Source organism: Balaenoptera acutorostrata, chromosome 1 (assembly GCF_949987535.1).
Source record: "Balaenoptera acutorostrata chromosome 1, mBalAcu1.1, whole genome shotgun sequence".
In the NCBI taxonomy this organism is placed as follows: Eukaryota; Metazoa; Chordata; class Mammalia; order Artiodactyla; family Balaenopteridae; genus Balaenoptera; species Balaenoptera acutorostrata.
The window spans coordinates 36,094,419-36,113,000 of NC_080064.1; the positions used below are offsets into that span (position 1 = coordinate 36,094,419).

At 59.1% G+C, this 18,582-nt stretch overlaps 1 protein-coding gene across 4 annotated transcripts in view; it reads left to right on the top strand.

The window, feature by feature from the left end:
* PTPRF (protein tyrosine phosphatase receptor type F) overlaps positions 1-18,582 on the top strand; it is an 84,248-nt gene that overhangs the window by 32,300 nt on the left and 33,366 nt on the right. For all 4 annotated transcript variants that reach the window (XM_057550191.1, XM_057550197.1, XM_057550203.1 and 1 more), the window contains exons 6-7: positions 3,385-3,573; positions 12,232-12,342. In XM_057550191.1, coding sequence (XP_057406174.1) covers positions 3,385-3,573; positions 12,232-12,342 — 300 coding nt within the window. The remainder of the gene's footprint in view (positions 1-3,384; positions 3,574-12,231; positions 12,343-18,582) is intronic.

Consider the following 18,582-nt stretch of genomic DNA (forward strand, 5'->3'; position numbering starts at 1 on the left):
CCTCCGCCCTCAGGACGGGTTTTGAGGGGATTCGGCGTGACCCGTATATGCGTGTGTTGGAACGTGGGTGCATTCCCGAGGGTGGTCATGTGTGAGGGACAGTCGTGTTCGTTTTGCAGTAAATAAAAACGCTGCGGCGTGTGTGCAGGGGTCTGCAGCGGAGCTGCCGGCCTGAAGCCCAGCCGGCAGAGGGCGTGTTACGGGGGCAGGATGGTGGCTGGCTCCCCCAGGGCTACCCTGAGCCCTTCCGGGGGGGCCGGCGCCCCTACCCTGACAGGCGTGGAGTCCCACCACCTGGTCTCATGCCAGCCCCACCTCGACTTAACTCTGTGACCTTGGGCAGGTTCCTAGATATCTCTACACCCCCGTTTGCTCACGTACCTTACATAGTTTCAGTAAAATCATTTTGTAAAGCATTTTAACGCGGTACCTGGAACTAGTAAATGCTCCATAAACCTAACCTTTATCCCTCATATCTGGACCTCTGTTTTCCCGGTTGTTGATGGGTTTGGAGTGATCATGCAACGTCAGCCTGAGGAATTTGCCCTGGTCCTTAGCCTGAGTGGTTCAGGCTACAGTGGCCCCAAGGTCCTGTGGTTCCTGGGCGGGGTGGAGGAGGCGGGGGTGAAGAGGATAAATGTCACAGTCTGATGGTGGGTCAGTTTACACCAACCTGCCCAGTGCTCAGCTTGTCCAGAAACACGCGGGTGTCGGTAATGGCTGCTGTCCTTGGCTATATTTGAATGTGCCAGCAGCCCCCGCGGGTGAGCGTAGAAGGAAGAGCCAACAGCAGGTCATTCCCGGGGGGCTGGAGTCCTCCTGTGAGACACGCTTCCCTTCCCCAAGGTGCAGAACTGCAGCCTTCTGACTTGTGCCTGGAAGCCTAGTTGGCACAAGGGACTGGCTTTTGGGTCCCGCTGTTTTATGGACAGCTCTTCACACACGCCGGTTTTCGGCTCTGGCGGTTGTGCCTGAGGGATGATCTGAGCCAAGGACAGAACCACTGAGGGCACGATAATTGAGGGAGGAAAATTAATTGTCCTTAATTTGGCACAAATCCCAAAGACTTTCCCCGTGTTAGGAATTCAGAGTATATTCCCAGGACACAGGGCTGCAGATGTTTGTACTTCTTCCCTTCTCCTTGAGCAGCACCTTGTGGGTAGAGATGAGGGCGAGCTGACTCCTGGGCGCTGACTCTGGCAGGCCATGCCCTGGCAGGCCCAGCCCCCCTCCCTCCTCCACTGCTCTGGAGGGCTGAGCAGGTAGGATTGAGGTCTGGGAAGAACTAGACTGGTGCCCCAGTGGGCTAGGATGGCTCCAGCAGCCCTGAGTGTCCCCTGGCTGTTGGGGAGGGCAGGGAGGGGGGACGTGGACGCAGCCCTGCCTGGGCCTTCCTGGAAAAGCAAGTGACGGCAGGACCAAAGGAAGCTGTTCCCCTGCTTGGCGCCTCCCAAGTCCTGCTTCATTTCCATCCTCCCTTTCCTTGCCACTGTTAACGTTTTCCTTTTAAAAATCAGAGCTAAAAGTCAGGACGCTGTGGGATCATATTTACAGCCAAGGACACGCTGGGTTCATGTCTGGAACTTATGGAGCTGCAGGTGGGGAAGTGTTCTGCCAGTTACCGGGAGAAGGTGGGAGGCGAGACCGTGCTGGGAGTCCTACTGCTCCCCAGCCCGAGACGCCCCCCTTCTCCTGACAGGGCCACAGTCCCTTAGGGATGCCCCAGGCGGCTGGAGCCTCGGCAGAGCGCCCCCTGGGATGTGGCAGCAAATAGAGGGCTGTCTTGCCCCTGCCTGCTGAGGCTCCTCCAGTTTCCTCTCCTGCCTGCCCACCAGCCAGTCCCCCTGGGTCTGTGGGGGGACCAGCCCTGCCAGCCTCTACTTTCCTCCCTTCTGAGGATCCCACTTGTCTTTTCCCTGGCACAGGAGCCTGACCTCAGCAAACATCCCCACACGCTCGTCTTGTGCTGGGCCTGCAGGAGGGAGACGGGAGCGGTGCTGGTCTCCTGGTCCCCCCCACCATTTAGCCCCGCTCCCCTGCCAGGAGACTGACAAAGGACAGGGTTCCCCTTCCCGCATTGGGTGTGCCTGGCATCCACACTGGCAGAGAGGCTTTGCTGACTTCTCACACTCAGTCTGTGGTTTGCTCCTGGAAGGGAGCGCCTCTCGCCAGCCCAGGAAGAGAGAGGGGGCCCCAGGCCCAAGTCTTGGTACCTGTCTGCCCCCAGTGGCCCAGTCCCTGCTAGTTATAATAATAATAACGTCAACCAATAGCCATTGGGTTCGGATTCTTTATCAGGCACTCTCCAGCACCTTATGTGTATCATTGCATATAGTCTTCACAACGGCTTTACAAGGAGGGCACTTGAACCCTGTTTATAGATAAAAATGGATAAAGGGAGAGGATTAGTAACACTCCCAGGTCACAGAGCTAGTGAGTGATGGAGGTGGGCGCTCCACTTGGTCTGTACTCATCCAGAGCCTGTGCTACCAGCCCAGTGTGTGCTCCCAAGGGTGCAGAGTGGGCAGCCTTGCCCCATCCCCGGCCCCTCAGGGCTGACGCACGAGTCCACGTGTAGGGAGAGTAGGGGTGTGCTGCTGTGGTCCATGCCTGTTGCTCTCATGGAAGTGAGCCCTCAACCCCTGGCAAGCCGGGAGAAGGCAGCCGTGGAGTTTTGCCCCCCTCATCAACTTTTGGTGTCCTCACAGGGCTTTTTTATCTCCTTAGCCTCCACATGCTCAGACGTGGTCGCCAGGCCTGACCATGGCTTCCAGGGTCAGGACTGAGTGAGGGAGGAGGGTCAGGGTCAGGACCGGGGGTCGAAGGTGGGTCATTGGTAGGGCAGAGGGCGCCCAGAGTCGGGGCCAGAACTCAGGCTGTGACGTGGGGCTCTGCCCCGTAGTGGAGCTGAAGGCTGGATACAGGCAGTGGAGGGGGACACTGCACGTGCCGGAGAGGGAGTGGGGGCTGAACGGCACGGGGAGCCTTTGGGTTGAGTTGTGGCTGTTGATGCCACTGTGTGAGCCCTGGACCCCCTGCAGCCCAGCGTCTGTGGAGCACTTTCTGCTGTGGCCAGGAGAGCCTCAATCCTCATCTTCCCAGGCCCCGGAGAGATAAGTGCTCATGTCTGCCGTCCGAGGCATTGCTTCTCAGACCCGGAGACTTCCTGACAGGGCAGGGTGGGCCCCACGGCAGCTCCCTGGCCCTGTGAAGGGCAGGGCTGGGCAGTGGGGCTCGGGACTGTGGTTCCTTATGTCAGGGCAGGCTTCATGCTTAGAAGTCAGGGCAGAGATAAGTCGATCCCAGCCACCCTGGGAGTCTTAGGGCGGTCCTCGTGGGCAGGCAGTGCCAGCCCTAACGTGCACATCTGCTCTTTATCTGCAGAGGAACAGCTGCCCCCCGGCTTCCCCTCCATTGACATGGGGCCTCAGCTGAAGGTGGTGGAGAAGGCCCGCACGGCCACCATGCTGTGCGCAGCAGGCGGGAATCCAGACCCTGAGATCTCTTGGTTCAAGGACTTCCTCCCTGTGGACCCCGCCACGAGCAACGGCCGCATCAAGCAGCTGCGTTCAGGTGAGCAGAGGGCGAGGGTCAAGGGGCCGTGCAGACTTCAGGAAAGACATCAGGCCGGAACCCAGCGCAGCCTTCCCTCTTGGGCCTGGGTGCCTGGGAGCCACGGGAGGCCTCAGCCTGGGGCTGACCCTCCAGGGCTGAGCAGAGGGTGCCCAGTGGGTGGGCCAGATCCTGCTATAGGCCCACCTGGCCAGCCCAGGAAGAAAGCTTGGCAGCGAGGGCTGGTCAACTGTGATTCTTGCACCTTCCCGGGATTGTCAGACTCCAGACTTCAGTCCAGCTCTGCTCCTTGAGGCACGAGTGTTGTTCCCAGCCTGGTGTTGGGTTCTGCGAAGGTGCTCTGTGGGCACTCATCCTCCACCTTCCCTGGAGCCTGGCCTGAGGGGGGCCTGGGTGATGCTTCTCTTTGCTTCTTCAGACGGCAGGGAAAGAGGCCAAAGATGCTTGATTCATCAGGCTTCAAAAGGCTGGACCTCAGAGGCTTGGAGCCAGGGGGATGTGCTGCCATCCCTCGGCCACCAGGGCCACCTGTCTCCTCTGGATGTCTCAGTCGAGCCAGCTTGGAGCCCCACGAGCAAGGATGCCGCCTTGACCAGGCAGGAGGTGTCGCCCCGTCGATCGATCTGCCTGCGAGGCTCCCGCCAGGATAATTGATTCAGTTTTTGTGGGAACAGAGCAGGCAGGAAAGGAGCCTTGGAATCCGCTTAGCTGCAATTCTGCGTCTGCTGCCAGCATGGGCTGCACTGATAGACCTTGGTCCAGGAGCCCTCCTGCTAGCTGTGGGATGGCTGGCTCAGGCAGGATGGCTCGGGCAGCACCAGCCAGAGCCCCCGCTGCCCATCACCTATGGTGTCGACACCACAAAGGAGGACATGACTGTGCCCCTTTCAGGGCTCTGCAGGCTGCAGAGGTGCCCCGCCACTCCCTGGGCTGCCAACCCCTCCTCACCAACTTCTGCCAGGTGGGCACCCCTGCGGTGCCCAGGGGAGGAGTGAGGGATAAGCCACCCAGCAGGGGCAGGATTCTGGCCCCAGCCACGGCCACCTGAGACAGCCTGTGAAGTGTTAGCTCATTTAATTTAATTTAAAACTCAACAAGATGGAGGCAGCTGTAGCGCAGTTAATTAAAACAGCTATAATCAAGGCAGGAAACGGTCCACCAGCGTTTGCGGCCACTGCCCAGCGCGGCACAGTGACCGCCATGGTTCAGCTCCTCTGCGTTTCCCTGCAGCCCCCAGGCAGGCTCCCCAAGCAGCCAGATGGTCCTCCCCGCAGGCCTGGCCTCTGCCCGGAACGGCGCTGACCGTGGCAGCAGTTCTGGGAAGGCACGCTGTCTCGCGTGTTCGTTCGTGAAGTATTTGTGTTGTGCTTGCTGTGTGCCGGGCCCGGTGGCACCCATCCATGGCCCCGTGAGTCAGCTCCCGCCCAGGACTCCGCTGGATGCTGCTCGGCGCCTCCTCAGCCTCTCAGCAGCCGCCAGCACCCTCCCTCCCTCTTAGCCACTCTCTCCTCTGTCTCCCTGGCTTCCCTCTTACTTCTCCGAGTGCCCCTTCTCTGTCTGCCCTGCAGCCCCTCCTGCTCGTTTCTCCAGCCGGGCAGCCTATGAACCCTGCTCTTGTCCCATAGACAGAGCCGTTCCCCCACCAGCTCGCCCACTCTTATAGCTTCAGGTACCATTTACCTCCACTCCTGAGATTCCCAGTTCTGTCTAACCCAGACATCTTGCTGGAGTTCTAGACTAAAACACCCATCTGCCTTCTGGGTGTCACCCTGACTGTGAAGGGTGGTAACTTCCTTCCCAAACAGCGGTGCCCTTCTCCCACTGACCCTCTCTCTGTTGAGTGGCAGCCCCTCTAACCTGAAACCTAGGACACACTGCAACTCCTGCTCCATGTAAGGAACCGCCAAACCCTCTTGATTTGCCACCCACATGGTTCTCAGTTGGTCCCCTTTTCTCCTTCCGCTGCCTTGGCCGTATCCCAGGTCACCAAACACTGCTCTCCCTGCCTCCAGGCTCTCCCCTTGAATCCATCTTGCAGCACTGGCGGAGTTTTCTGCCTGCACCCTCTGTGCTCTGACAAGCCCAGTGGCATCTTGTTGCCTCCATGGTCAGGTGCACACTCCTGAACAAGGCACACAGAGCCTTTCTCGCTCTTCCCCAGCTCACATCTCCGGGTCATCTCATCCCCAGCTCTCATCTTCCCCAGCTCATCTCATCAGGTCCCGGCTACACTCGCTAGCCCTTTGGCCTCGCTTAAGTTATTTAACTTTGAGCTTCAGTTTTCCCCTCTTTAAAAAGGAGTTACGGTGAGGATTAAGTGAGACAAAGGCAGGGAGAGCTGTAGTCGACTGGCGTGTGATGAGGGTTCCATGAATGGGGCTCTTTGTAGCTCCGGCCACTCCCCGACTTGCACTGAGCCCCCGACCACATCCTCGCCCTCTGCTCACATTCACTAGAACGTGAAGCTCCCCTTCTCTGCCTGAGACCTGCTCCTTCAGGACTCACCCTGCTTTGTGTTGTCACCGTCTGGCTCCAGCTCTGCTCACTTAGGCTGGGCACTCTGCAGGGAGGGCCTGGGATTGGCTCCCGTCTGTGAGGGCCCCGCAAGTGGCCAGCACAAGCCCCGCTATAGGACAGGTATCTCTGAGCCCTTAGGATGAATGATTTCCTGAACGTGACCTTTGGGCCCTGTCCTTTCAGACTAACGTTCATTCCCCCTGCTTCCCAGGTCCGGGGAAGACTTTCTTGTTTGGCCTTTCCTGCCTCCTGGAAGCTGTGACCTAAGGGTAGTGGGCCCAGGGCCCAACTCCTGGGATGGTACCTGAGGGGCCTCAGTCATCCCACCTCCGCAATAACTGACAGGACTCTCTCGATCACTGCCTGACCCTGGGCCCTGACCCTTGACCCAGTAGCTGCTGCCCCTGTCCTGTACCATTGAGAAGTGTGCTGGAGCTGTGCCACGCACATTTGACATCCCTGTTGGAGTGGAGTCGGGCCCCTGAGCGCTCGGCTTTTACAGGGGCCTCACGGTTTACGCGTCACCAACAGTTTACAAAGTGCTTTCCTGCCTTTGGTTGCACTTGATTCTCCTGCAGCCCTGAGAAGTAGGACAGTTTGTGATTATCATGCCTACTTCACAGCTGAGTTAGGGAGTCACCCACCCCGGGTCACGTGGAGATCCGAGGCCGGAGAGCTCCCCTGGGACAGCATCCAGGGGGCTTCTGTCACATCTGACTAACCTGGAGCCTGGGGAGCAGCTGGACCCTGCTAGGGCCCCAGAGCGCCATAGTCTCGTCCTCTCCGGACCTCAGGCCCGCCCTGACCGGTACCCAGAACTCCTCAGGCATCTGCGGGCCGAGCCCCAGCACGTGTCACCAGGGCGTGAAGAGCTGGAGAGGAGGGCAGTTGGCAGCGTGCGCAGCCCAGGCACGACTTCTGCTCGACAGGCACCTTCTTCTCCAAAGCGATGTCACCTGCCGCCACAACCTGAGCCTCTTGGAGGATTTGAACTTGAGGCCCGGTGTGGGCCCTGGGGGAATGGGCACAAGCTCAGGGAGAGTGGAAGTCAGGAGCGGGCAGCATCACTGGAGCAGCGAGGGGGCTGACCTCCAAGCGGGGCTCCGAGCCACTGCTGTTGGCCCTGCACTCTGCCGAGCCTGGACGGGCCCCTGCGGGACACCGCCTGTGCTCCGCTCCTCCCGGCGCCTGCGTGTGCACGCCGCCATCCCCGTTACCCTGGAGGACCACTTGCCCACCCTGTCCACTGCTCTCCCTGACGCCTGAGCCGGGATGCCGGCATCGGCTGCAGGAAGAGACCCGCTGTCCCAGCGGATGGGACGCTGCGGTGGGCCTGAGGGCTGCAGCCCCTGCTCTGTCCCACCATCAGCCAGTCTGCCAGGAGGGCCGCTCTCAGTGATGGTCCCTTTTGTCTGAACACACTGGCACCCCTCAGGGGCAATGTGAAATCCGGGGGACCCTCCAGTCTCCCACACCCATCTCGGGAAATGGAAAAGGCAGATTCTTTCAGTTTGGTGGGGAAACGACTTTTCAGAGAGGCCCAGAGACTTGTCACACAGCAGGCTAGGTTTCGGAAGAGCTGAGGCCGGAAGCTGGGGTGTCCCAGTCCTGGAGCATCTACGCTGCCACCCCTCCCTCTCCCTGTTCCCCTCCCCATCCCAGGTCAGGCCTGGACTGTAGGAGTCGATCAGCCGTGTGGACTTTTTGGTCTCGGGACCCCTGATTGTAAATATCAGAGGACCTCCAAGAGCTTTTGTTTGTGTGGGTTTTATTTATCAGTATTTGCCATATTAGATGTTAAGACTGAGAAGATTTTAAATATTTATTAATCCACTTTAAAATAATTTAAAAACCCATTACATGTTAACGTAAACAATATTTTTTAATGGAAAATAATTATATTTCGTGAAACAAAAGCATTTAGTGAGAAGAGTGGCCCTGTTTTACACTTTTACAAATCTCTTTAATTTGGGGTTTAATAGAAGACAGCTGGATTCTCATACCTGCTTCTGCGTTTGGTCTATTGCACTGTCACATGTCCTGAAGCCTCTGGGAAACTCCGCTGTATGTTCATGAGAGAACAAGAGTGAAAAAGGCAAAAAGCTTCTCAGTATTATGAAAATGGCTTTGACCTTGCGGACCCCCCGAAAGGGCCTCCGGGACACTGAAGATCCGTGGACCACGCTTGGAGGATCACGGTGATGATGGTTCTTCCTGGACAGCCTCTGTGTGCCTTGCACACAGCCCAGGTCCCAGCAGCTTCCTTGGCCTTGTCTCCAGCCTCTGTGTCCAGTGTGAAGGCTGTGAGCCAGACCTGGTTAGTTCCTGCCACCTCATAAGCTGTGTGACCTTCGGCTTTGGGCACTTAATGTTCCTCAGCCTCTGTTTCCTCATTCTTGCTGAGATGGATAATTCCTCCTAAGTGGTTGTCTTCAGGTTCAGTGAGATAGTAACTAATCAGTGTTTGCCTCCCTGTACACTTCCCTCCCCAGAAGTGGGCAGAGAAGGGCAGGGTGGACGGGGCTGACCTGGGCCTGCCCACAGGCCCCTCACTCCTCTGGATGGGGCAGTGGTAGAAGAGGGGGTCCCTGTTGGGAAGGGAGCATGTCCAGACCTCATAATAGCCCCACACCAGGCATTTGCAGGGTGAGCATCTGGCTCTCGAGGCTGCTGATTCCCAGGGTTACAAGGCAATGAACAGGCAAGGGGCGGGGGTGGGGAATGGCCCCTGGCTCTCACCAGTCAGGTGGGGGGACTCTGCAGTCAGTCGGTTTTTAGCAAGGTTGGGTGGCTTTACAGGGGTCTGCCACCGGGTGGTGAGTAGGGGACTGGTGTGTGTGTTTGTGGAGGGCTGGTCTGGTGATAGCCTGAGGTGAGCTATCCCTTTAGCCCTTTCTTTGGTCTGCTTAAATGCCCTGCTTTGGGTAAGTGCTCTGTTTTGAAATCCTACTCACCTGTGGAATCTGGGGAGCCCTACAGGGTGGGTTATCGCCTCTTCTCTTCACTTTGCCCTTCCACTGAGCTCAGCCGGCAGAGTCTGCAGGAGCCCTGACTCACCACCCTAATTCCTGGCACCCCCAGCCCTGCTGGCCCAGCCTCAGTCTCCCCCTCCTCAGAGCCGTGCCAGTGACCTGGGAAACACAGCTTTGCCTACACGCAGCCTGGTGCTTGCTCACACCTAAGCCACGCCTCAACTTCTCTGTGTATTTAAGGCCCTCTCTCATGTTTTATTTTATCTGATTTGGCTTTTTGTGGCTTTCCTTCCTTTTGTACTAATGCTTCTCTCTGATCTTATTTGCATTCAAATTACCTCGCCAGGTGGTTCACCAATCAGAGGTAAGAATGCTGTCCGTGCATCTCGCCACACCACGCCTCGCCACCCGCCGCCGTCACCACCACTCCATCCCGTCCAGTCCAGTCCGTCACCTCCCCCATCCCCATCCCGACCTCTCCAGCCTCCTCATCTCCAGCTCCAGCCCCTTCAGCACCACCGGCCACCACACACATCCACTCTCAGCCATCCCCTCCTGTGACTCATCCATTGCAAGTCTGGATTGTGGAGATACTTGGCTCATCCCTGTCTTGGGGCTGGACGCCCAACTGCCCAGGCCTTCTAGGCCAGCCCCACAGAAGGGGCTCTGTTGGCTCCTGCAGGGAAGCCAGGCCCCGGTCCTCAAGGCTGGCCAGAGACAGAAAGTCTTCCCATGAGGTGGGGGAGCATGCCCAAGCCTTGCCTTCCGTCTTGAGAACCTTCTTTGTCTTGGGGCCCTCGATTATTACTAACTTCCCTGTTAACATCCCAGCCCTGTAGTAGAATGAGGATCCCCCTGTAAATCCCCCAGCTCAGCAAACGCTAGGAGGGACGCGCAGTTAAGACTTTAATGTAGAGGCTGGGATGACAACAGAAATAAATAGGATCCTAGGTAGCCTGATGGATCCTCTGACCTATCGGCCCCAGCTACTTTCATGCAGCAGGACCCTACATTCTGCGGTTCCAAGCCCGGACTGTACTCAAAGGTCCGGTTCAAGTTTGACTCACCTCAACTCCTTTAAAAACTCAGTTTCTCTCTCAGAAGTCTGTTTCCTCTTTAAGTCAGGGCCAGGGCCCCAACTCCCTCATGGGGTCGTGAGGATTAGAGGAGAGGAAGAGAATTTGGGCAGTGTCTGGCCCAGAGCAGGCACCCTGTAAAATGGTTGCTTCCATGAGGCTTTTATTCAGTATTCTTGGGCGCATCTAGACCCTCAGAGTTCAGGGCCAGGCTGCTCTTGGAACAGAAGACGCGGCTGGGTGGTGCAGCTGCTCCCCTGTGGTGCATCTGGTCCATCACCCGCTGAGGACAGGACTCAGCCTCCGGATCCCCCCGCCCATCCTCTCAGCCTATGCTGACTCTTCAGTGCTCCCGCTGCTGGGTCTTGGTCTTGGTTCCAGATTTGGGGGTTTCTGTGTGCAGTAGGCTCAGGGTCTGTGTTGGGTCCCTTGACCAGTCCTGGCTCTCTGTGCAGGGGAGCTTCTTCCCCCAGCAGGGATCCCACCCAGGTACCACTCCCTGCTCCTGCCTGTGGCAGCAGCTGCCAGGACTCCCGCTACCCCCAGCTGAGCTGACCTTGATATAGCCCCCTTCCCTCTGGCCAGGGCCCTGAGCCCCACCTGCTTGAATGCACATTTTCTGTGACAACGTCCATCCATCGCATAAACGTGACCTGTTGAGTGCCCGTCGGGGCTGTTCTCGCAGGAGATGGGTATTTGGCACAGGCCCTGGGCCCTCACACTCCCTGATGCTGGTGGGGAGGGCTGCCCAGGACCACAGAGCAGACCAGCCCTTTTTCCCTTGGTATCAGGGCCCAGCCTGGGCACCCCTCTCCCCACCTCCAGCTCCCAGCCCCTTGGCTGTTCACGCCCCTCCTGCTGCCCTAGGTCTGGGTGGTGGAAGAGGGGTGTCGGGCGGTGAAGGGGCTGTAGCTCAGACGCAGTGGCCCTCCCCTGGGGCCTGAGCCATGAGAGCGTGGCCTGGAACTCTTCTAGTGGCTCCGGTCAGGTCAGGTCAGGTGGGGTCAGGCAGTTCTGTGTGTGTCCTGTGTGGGTGTGACTGTCAGCTGGCCTGGGCTCTGGGAGGGGTAGGTCTGTGCAGGCAGTGGTTTTTGTCAGGCTGTGTCCTGTGGGGTTGTTAACTGTCCATTGGACCGTCCTGTGTGGGTGTGATTGTCTGTCGGCTTGTTCCAGGGAGCGGGCGTTGCTGGTGCCTCGGGATGTTCCCTGTCACAGACGGCTTGCCCGGTGTGCTCTCACCAGCAGAGTTCTCAGGCGTTTCTGCCAGGGCTGGAGGTGGCCAAGTCGGCCGGTTTCACCCCCATCTCCCACCCCGCCTTCACCTCGGCCTCCCTGACCTGGACCTGCCAGGACTGGCCCCATCCCTTTCCTCCACCCTCTGTGAGCGTCCTTTTCAGCGGCACCCCCGGTCCCGGCTCCTGTCTGTCCGTCTGTGGCCAGAGCAGCCCTTCAGGGCGCTGGCCCGAGTGGGAGCTGCATCCTTCATTAGCCTCCTGAATTATGCAGGAGCCGTGGTGGGTCGAAGCACTTTAGCAGGACCAGGCTGAGGAGAGGAGCCGGAATGGGTGGGGCTGGTGGGGAGGTGGGGGGGAGGTTGGGTGCTGGGAGCAGAGGCTGCTGGGCACCGGGCCCTCAGGGCCACCTCTTCCTTCCTGTGGGTTCTGGTGGGCGGCAGAGTCTCAGGTCTTGCCGAGGAGGGCATTGCACGCTCAGAGGTCCCAGGCCAGCCGGTCTACAGGCTGTCCCACCCACGCCCGGCTCCACAATGCTCTGATGGGGATGCTCATTGGCAAACAGGCTCCAGTACCAGCCAGAGTGTGGCGGGCACTCAGTGGAGTTGGGGGATAGGGTGGAGCCCCTGGCCGAGCCAGCAGGCCCGACTGGACCGCGCGGGGGGCGGGATTGTGCTCCAGAGCACGACCCTCCGTTCCGGCCAGGAGGCCTCCGGGCTTGTCAGGGAGAGCTTCCCAGAAGCAGCACCAGTGCCGGGGTGTGGCCCTGATGTCTGCAACATCTGGTCAACACAAGCCGTAGATGCTGTCGAGACCCCTCCTCGGGTCGCAGGCCTGACCGTTGTCTTTGTGTCCCCACAGGTGCCTTGCAGATTGAGAGCAGCGAGGAGTCGGACCAAGGCAAGTACGAGTGTGTGGCGACCAACTCCGCAGGCACACGCTACTCGGCCCCCGCCAACCTGTATGTGCGAGGTAAGGACTCAGGCGGTGCCCAGCCCTGACTCTACAGAGCTGAGCTGCCTTTGCCGGGCTTGCTGCCCCGAGCCTTGGTGTGGACTTACCGGGCTGCCGTGGGCCCAGTCTCTCCTCCTTTCCGCCTCTTTCTGCAGCGGCCGTAGCAGCAGCAGCTCCCACTGGGCAAGCTCCTAACATCCGCCCCGACTTTGCCTTCCTCCCGCAGGCCCTTTGGGAAACAGACAGTCTTGGGAGCATTTGTATCTCTTGTAGGTCCTGCCTCATGGGCCCAGAGCCCCACGGGAGTCTAGAGCCTTCCGAGCAGACGTGCGTGTGTGTGTGTGTGTGTGTGTGTGAGAGCAGGCACACATGTCTGTGTGTGAACGTGTGCACACCTGCCTGGTCTTCCTTGAGTGTGTCCTGCCCACCCCAGCAGGGTGGGCTCCGGGCCAGGTGTACCTGCCTTCTGACCAGGTTTGCCTGGGGCCTTCCTGGAGGAGGAGCCAGCTGTGCTTTGTCATCAGGCAGGACCCTGTGTAGGGGGTCAGGCCGAGGCAGCTTTGAGCCCCTACAGGTGAGCACCTAGTGTGTTTTAGGTGTTCCGTGCTGGGACTGCGTGGATCCCACACTCTCAACAAGTCTGGGTACCCAGCAGAGAGGGTCTGGGGACTGTTTTGGCCTGTCCAGTCTGTTATGCTCACAGCCCCAGGGGAACCAAAGCTGGCCACCTACCCCTTCCTGAGAACACGGGGTTTTGTGTGCATGGTGTCCAGGAGGGGCCCTAGGCGCCCCTCCTACCTCTGCCATCACCCCCACTTAACCCTCCCGCACAGATGGGTGTCATTAAAAGTGAAACCGTCTCCACTCCAGGGATTTGTAAAGGAAAGTGGATGCAGTTTCCTTGCAGTGATGATTTCATCATGCTAAGTGCTTAGTGCAGCTTCGCAAAGAGTGTCGTCTGCCTGTCCGCCCAGGGCCAAACATGGGGCAGGGCAATGGCAGTGGCCTGTCCCACTCTTCAGGGCCACATGGTCAGACAAGGCAGAGAGAATCAGGCCATCAACCATGTGCTTATTGAGGGGCTGTGATGTGTCAGGGCACAAGATCCCGATAGGCCACAGGTGATGGGCAGACTGTGCTTCAGAGACTGGCTGATGCCTCATCGGAATTAGGGGCATGGGACGGGAGGTCCCCACTGGTCCCCTTCTCAGCTGTTCTGCTCTTCGAGGCTCCCCTGAGCTGACCCAGGGCCTGTCTTAAGGAGCAGCATCAGGGCATGGAGGCCAGGAGCGTGCAAGCCACCCAAATGGCCAAGATGAGTGTTGTAAATTGCACAGCCTTCCCCCACACTGCTTCAGGCAGAGCTTCTGACCAGCGCACAGGGGCCTGACGCGTCCCCTCTGAGAGGAGCAGCTGGAACAACCCTCCTCAAAGACCTGCCTCCTCCCACCCGGACCACTCCGACTGCTGTGTGGGCCTGACCAAGCACTTCTTCCGAAAGACCATAGGCTCAAGAATGTGGAGGTTCCGGGCCTCAGCAACAAAGTCCTTCACTGCGTGTGGCTGCACCAGGGAGAGGAGAGGCGCGGCAGAGCCGCTGTGCATCCCAAGCAAGCTGCACGGGTGCGGTCATATGGGCGCGTTTCCTGGGGCAGAGCTGCAGAGGCCGTACTGAGGCAGGAGAAGGCCCAGACCCAATGTGGATGGACTGGGCGTCGTCGTCTTGGCTGGGCAGAGTTCTCCAAAGTCACCATCACGCCAGCCTTAGCCCTGAGGCAGGACAGTGGGTCTCTTTGGATGAGCTGAGCTCGGCTGCTGCTGTAGCTGGTGGCTCAGGCACTGACCAGGAGGCTCTTACCTGCAGCCCCTCTTACCCTTCTCTGTGGGGACCCCACTGTCTACACGTGGTGAGCTCAGGCAGGACTCTGGCCCATCCCCCCTTCCACCAGGTCTTCCTGAACTGCCTTCCTGGGCCCATTTCCACAGGCCTTTTGGGCAGGGAATGTAAGGGTTCCTTTAGTTCTAGCCCCACTTGCTAGGGATTCTAAAACAGGGTGTCCCAACCCCAGTTGGCTTGTCTCTCCCTCTCTGTGACACATGCACACACATACATTCCTGTGGGCCCTGGTGTCTAAGGGCCAGTTCTAAGTCTGTGCCTAGGACCTGCCTCATAACCAGGCCCCACCTGAATCTGTGCCTGCCCTGCTTTGCAGAGAGCAGTTTGCCCTGTAGTCCCAGGACAGGCCTTACTCTGGACTTCTAGACACCTAGAAAGCCCTGCTCCTAGGACCCTGGCCTCTGGGGTCCACCCCCTCATCACAGTCCTAGTAAAGCCCCTGCTTTCTGCCCCCAACAGTGCTGAGGGCCTATCAACCCCAGCTCCTCTGGCACAGCCTCTGCGGTGCTGGCCACGAATTCTGTATCCTGGACCCTGCCTGTGGGTGGTCCACGCATGGAGAAACCCCCAGTGCTGGCCTGCCCACTGGCCTGTGCCCCCCTGCCTCCCAGCCAAGCGGCAGCCACTGGGAGGCCCCCACTGGGCTCCAGCCTTCAGGAGCCTCAGCATCCGGGTCAGTGTGGACTCCAGCTCCATTGACATTTGGGGCCCAGTAACCCTTAGCTGTGTGGGGCTGTCCTGGGCGTTGTGGGATGTTTACTGACCCACTAGGTGCCCGTAGCACCCCCTTGTCACAACTCACAGTGTCTCCAGAGCTTGCCCAGTGTCGCTTGGGGGAATCCTCCTCCCCCCCTTTAGGAAACACTGCTCTGGATAGACAGCCTCGCGCTGGCTGTCATCTCCATCCGTCTCTGACTGTCTTCGGCCGTGCCCACAGCGCCTGAGGCCGTGTCTCCTCCTCGGATTTGGCTTCAGTGTCCACCTCACGTCCCTCTGTCCCCCAGACTCGGGGCTCCCATTGTCTCTCTGAGACCTGCAGTTGCTGCATTTCATGGGACCGTGCATGTAACGCTCCTGGCCCAGTGCCGGGCACACAGTCCGGAGCTGCTTCCGCTGTGGGGATAGCCGTGTTGGGCCTGCATCACCCAGTTTCGTCTGACTTTGCTCACAGTTGCCTGCAGCTCCACCCACAGTCTAGCGTGCCCAGGCGTGCTGGGTGGACCAACCTCTCTCCGTCCGACTCCCTCCCCCAGTGACTCACTCTCTCCTTCCATCCACAGCGTCTCTCTCCTCCAGCTCTTAGGACACACAGCTGCCAGGCACCAGGGAGGAGCCACGCCTCCCACAGAGCCTGGCCTACCTGCCCCCACCCTTCCCCCTTCTCTGCAGGGACCTGGCCGCTGGGCCACAGCTGTCTCTAAACAGGGCGATGGCTCCACGGCCTTTCTCCCTACAGGCTCCCAGACCAGCTGCTCACACTCTGGTACCACACAGCGTGGGGCTGCCTCAGGGTGGCGGGGTTCTAGTGGCCCACGTGCCTTGGTGGGTTTGTGGGCTGGGTGGGCCCTGACCCCAGAACCCAGCTCACTGGGTCTGTCCGAGCCTTGAGGTGCGCGTGAGGCATGGGGGCCTGCCTGTGCCCCACTCCCGCCCCTCCCTGTCCCACCCTTGGCACCTGGTGCCTGCCAGCGGGACGCAGCCCTGTCCGCCGTGTCCTCCATGAGTCCTGAGTCTTTTGTGAGCGGCGTGGTCCGCGCGCACCTGCGGGCACATGCGTGTGCGTGGGGCACGAGAGTCTTGTCTCGTTTCCGTGCTGTGTGGGCAGATGAAGGTTGGCCTGTTTTTACTCTCTCTGTGTTTCTCCTTGTCTTTTTTTTATTTCCTCCTCATCCTCATCGCACTCTGCCATCAACCCAAACTCTCATCTCTCAGATCAGCGAGAAGGTTGGTCCTTTTCACTTCTTATCCATCTACAGTTCGCCCATCGACGGGACGCTCCTGTCCGTAGGGAACAGCGGGCTTGGTCAGCTCCTCAGGCCCCAGTCAGGCCTGCCCGCCCCTTGGGCGGCAGGCGGGCAGGACCAGTGGTGGGTGGGCAGGCCCCCCTGCCCCGCATGTTTCTGCTGCTTGGGTCCCTGACCCCCCACGTGTCTGCATGTCCCCTTAGCTCGGCTCCCCCGCTGGGGAGGTCAGGTGGGCATGGTGCATGGCACGAGACTGGGCCCCGCCTTTGTGCCCAGGCCAGGCCAGCTCTCTGCTCCAGGTGGAGCTCAGGAGTGGTTGTGCAGTAAGAGCTGTAGGGCTTTATGCACACCTGTGGGGCCTTCCACAGTCCCCCTCACCGAAAACCCACGTTTGTCCAAGCTCAGTCGAAACCACTGGAAAGAGGAAGGGGAAAGGCTAATGGAGAATGAGCTCACCCGTCAAGATCCTGCAGCACAGGGCGAAAGTCCTACAGAGTCTGCGCTGTCCTGGAGCCCCTCTCCCAGGCTGGATGGGCACCAGCCCTGCTCTGCCTGCTGAGTTTAGGGTCCGGGGTGTTGGGTGGGTGGCACCATCTTGGCTCACCGAGGAAGTCTCCCCGTGACTTGTCTTTTCCGTCTCCGGCCAGATCCAAATGAGGGTCTTCCCACCTGCCCCAGGCCCTTCTCTCTGCCCGAGCCCCCCAGACAGCTGGCACTTCCTCAGTCCCATGCTGGGTGCTGGGCATTCAGAGCAAGAGCTCACACCTGACTGAACGGTCAACTGCCATTTAGGGAGGCCCACGTGGGAGCCTACAAGAGGCCCTGGCCCAGCCGCAGTTTGGGGAGCACATCTTAGAGACCCCACCAGCCCATTCCAGAGCAGTCTCACACCCCCAGGGCCAGGGCCCTACCTCCAGTCCTGGGACCAGCAGTAGGGGCTGGCGGTCCTTCCTGTGTCACATGGTCTGAGTGCTCAGAGGAGGTTCTCCTGTCTACTGGGCTTTGGGCTAAGCCCCAGGGAGCAGACCCGGGCCACCTGGTCCCCTGTTGCATTCTCTCTGCGGCTTGAGTTTCCTCCACGAGCGAGAGGGAGCCAGTCGGGAGGAGGGCTGTGGCCTCGGCTCAGATATCAGCCCTGAGCATCCATCCATATGCACTCCTGAGCTCTGGGGCATTTCAGTTACACCATTTCGCTGACGGGGCAGATCTGCCGGGGCGGTTCAGAAAACAGTCATCAGCAGAGAGGGCCCAGCCTGCAGCCGCCTCCCGCTGCACCCCTTCCCCCACCCTCCTAGTCCCTTGTCCCTTCTTCTCCCTGTCCGTGGTCCCACCAAAAATAAGCTGTACACAAATATTTAATGGGAAGGCATAAATGAGTTTCTAAATATTCTGGGGGGATTTGCCCGGCTGGTAATTTGTTTGGCGCTGATAATTCCATCTTACATTTTTCCAGCTTTACTTAAAAGTGTGTGCCGAGTGCGCCGGCATTTAATTACTGCTCTGCGGCAGCCACAAGGTTATTTATTAAAGAGTTATTTTATCTTGATACAGTGGATCCTGCCCCTTATCCCCTCCTGAATGCTGTGTTATTTTCATCAGAGAAATTTCCGCAAGTGAATGCAGATTGCGGGGCTGCCTGCCCCCACGGTTAGGCTGTCACCCCACTGAATGCTGATGCCTCCAGGTGCCTCTCCGCCCTGTCATAGCGGGTTGTCAGCTCCAATTATTAGACTTAAAAGTTACAGCTGGAATATAATCCAGCAATGGCAAGGCCCTGTTTTGGAAATTGTCTATAAAATGTCAGCTCTGAGGATGCACGGGGAACGGTAATAGACCGGCATTGTTGGAGCTCAAGATTAGACACTAAGTGCATTTTTCCCCGGCTCTGGTTTTTCCTTCCCTGCTGTTGCTTCTGTCAATAGACCGAGTCCCGCGGGCGAGTCCTGCCCCTTTGGGAGGCCTTGTGTCTGTGACAGCGGGAGGAGTGGCGGTGGGACTGTTGCAGGGAGACGCCAGCCACCCCTGGCTCTTGGGATGGGGGTGGCCATCCAGGCAGGTCCCAGGTGCGGGCCCCCATGGGCACTCGGGGTCCCAGGAGGTAGTCTCTCGCCTCTGTTGCCCCCACCCTCCCTCTGTGGACCTACCCTGACCTCCCTCACACTGTGGGGAAGATGAGTCTGAGCTGTGGGAAACCACGTCCAGGCTTCTCGTGTGTGGCTGTGTATCCCTGTGAAAGCATGAAGGGTGGCGCCCTGCCAGGGTGTGCCTTCCAGGAGTCCCTGGGCTTGAGGCCCTTGCGTGGTGCTAGGGATGACCCCAAGGGTCACATCTGGCCTCTCACTCACCTTAGCCCCTGGGGTTCTCCCTTCCACCTGCATCTAGGAGGGGGTAAATTAA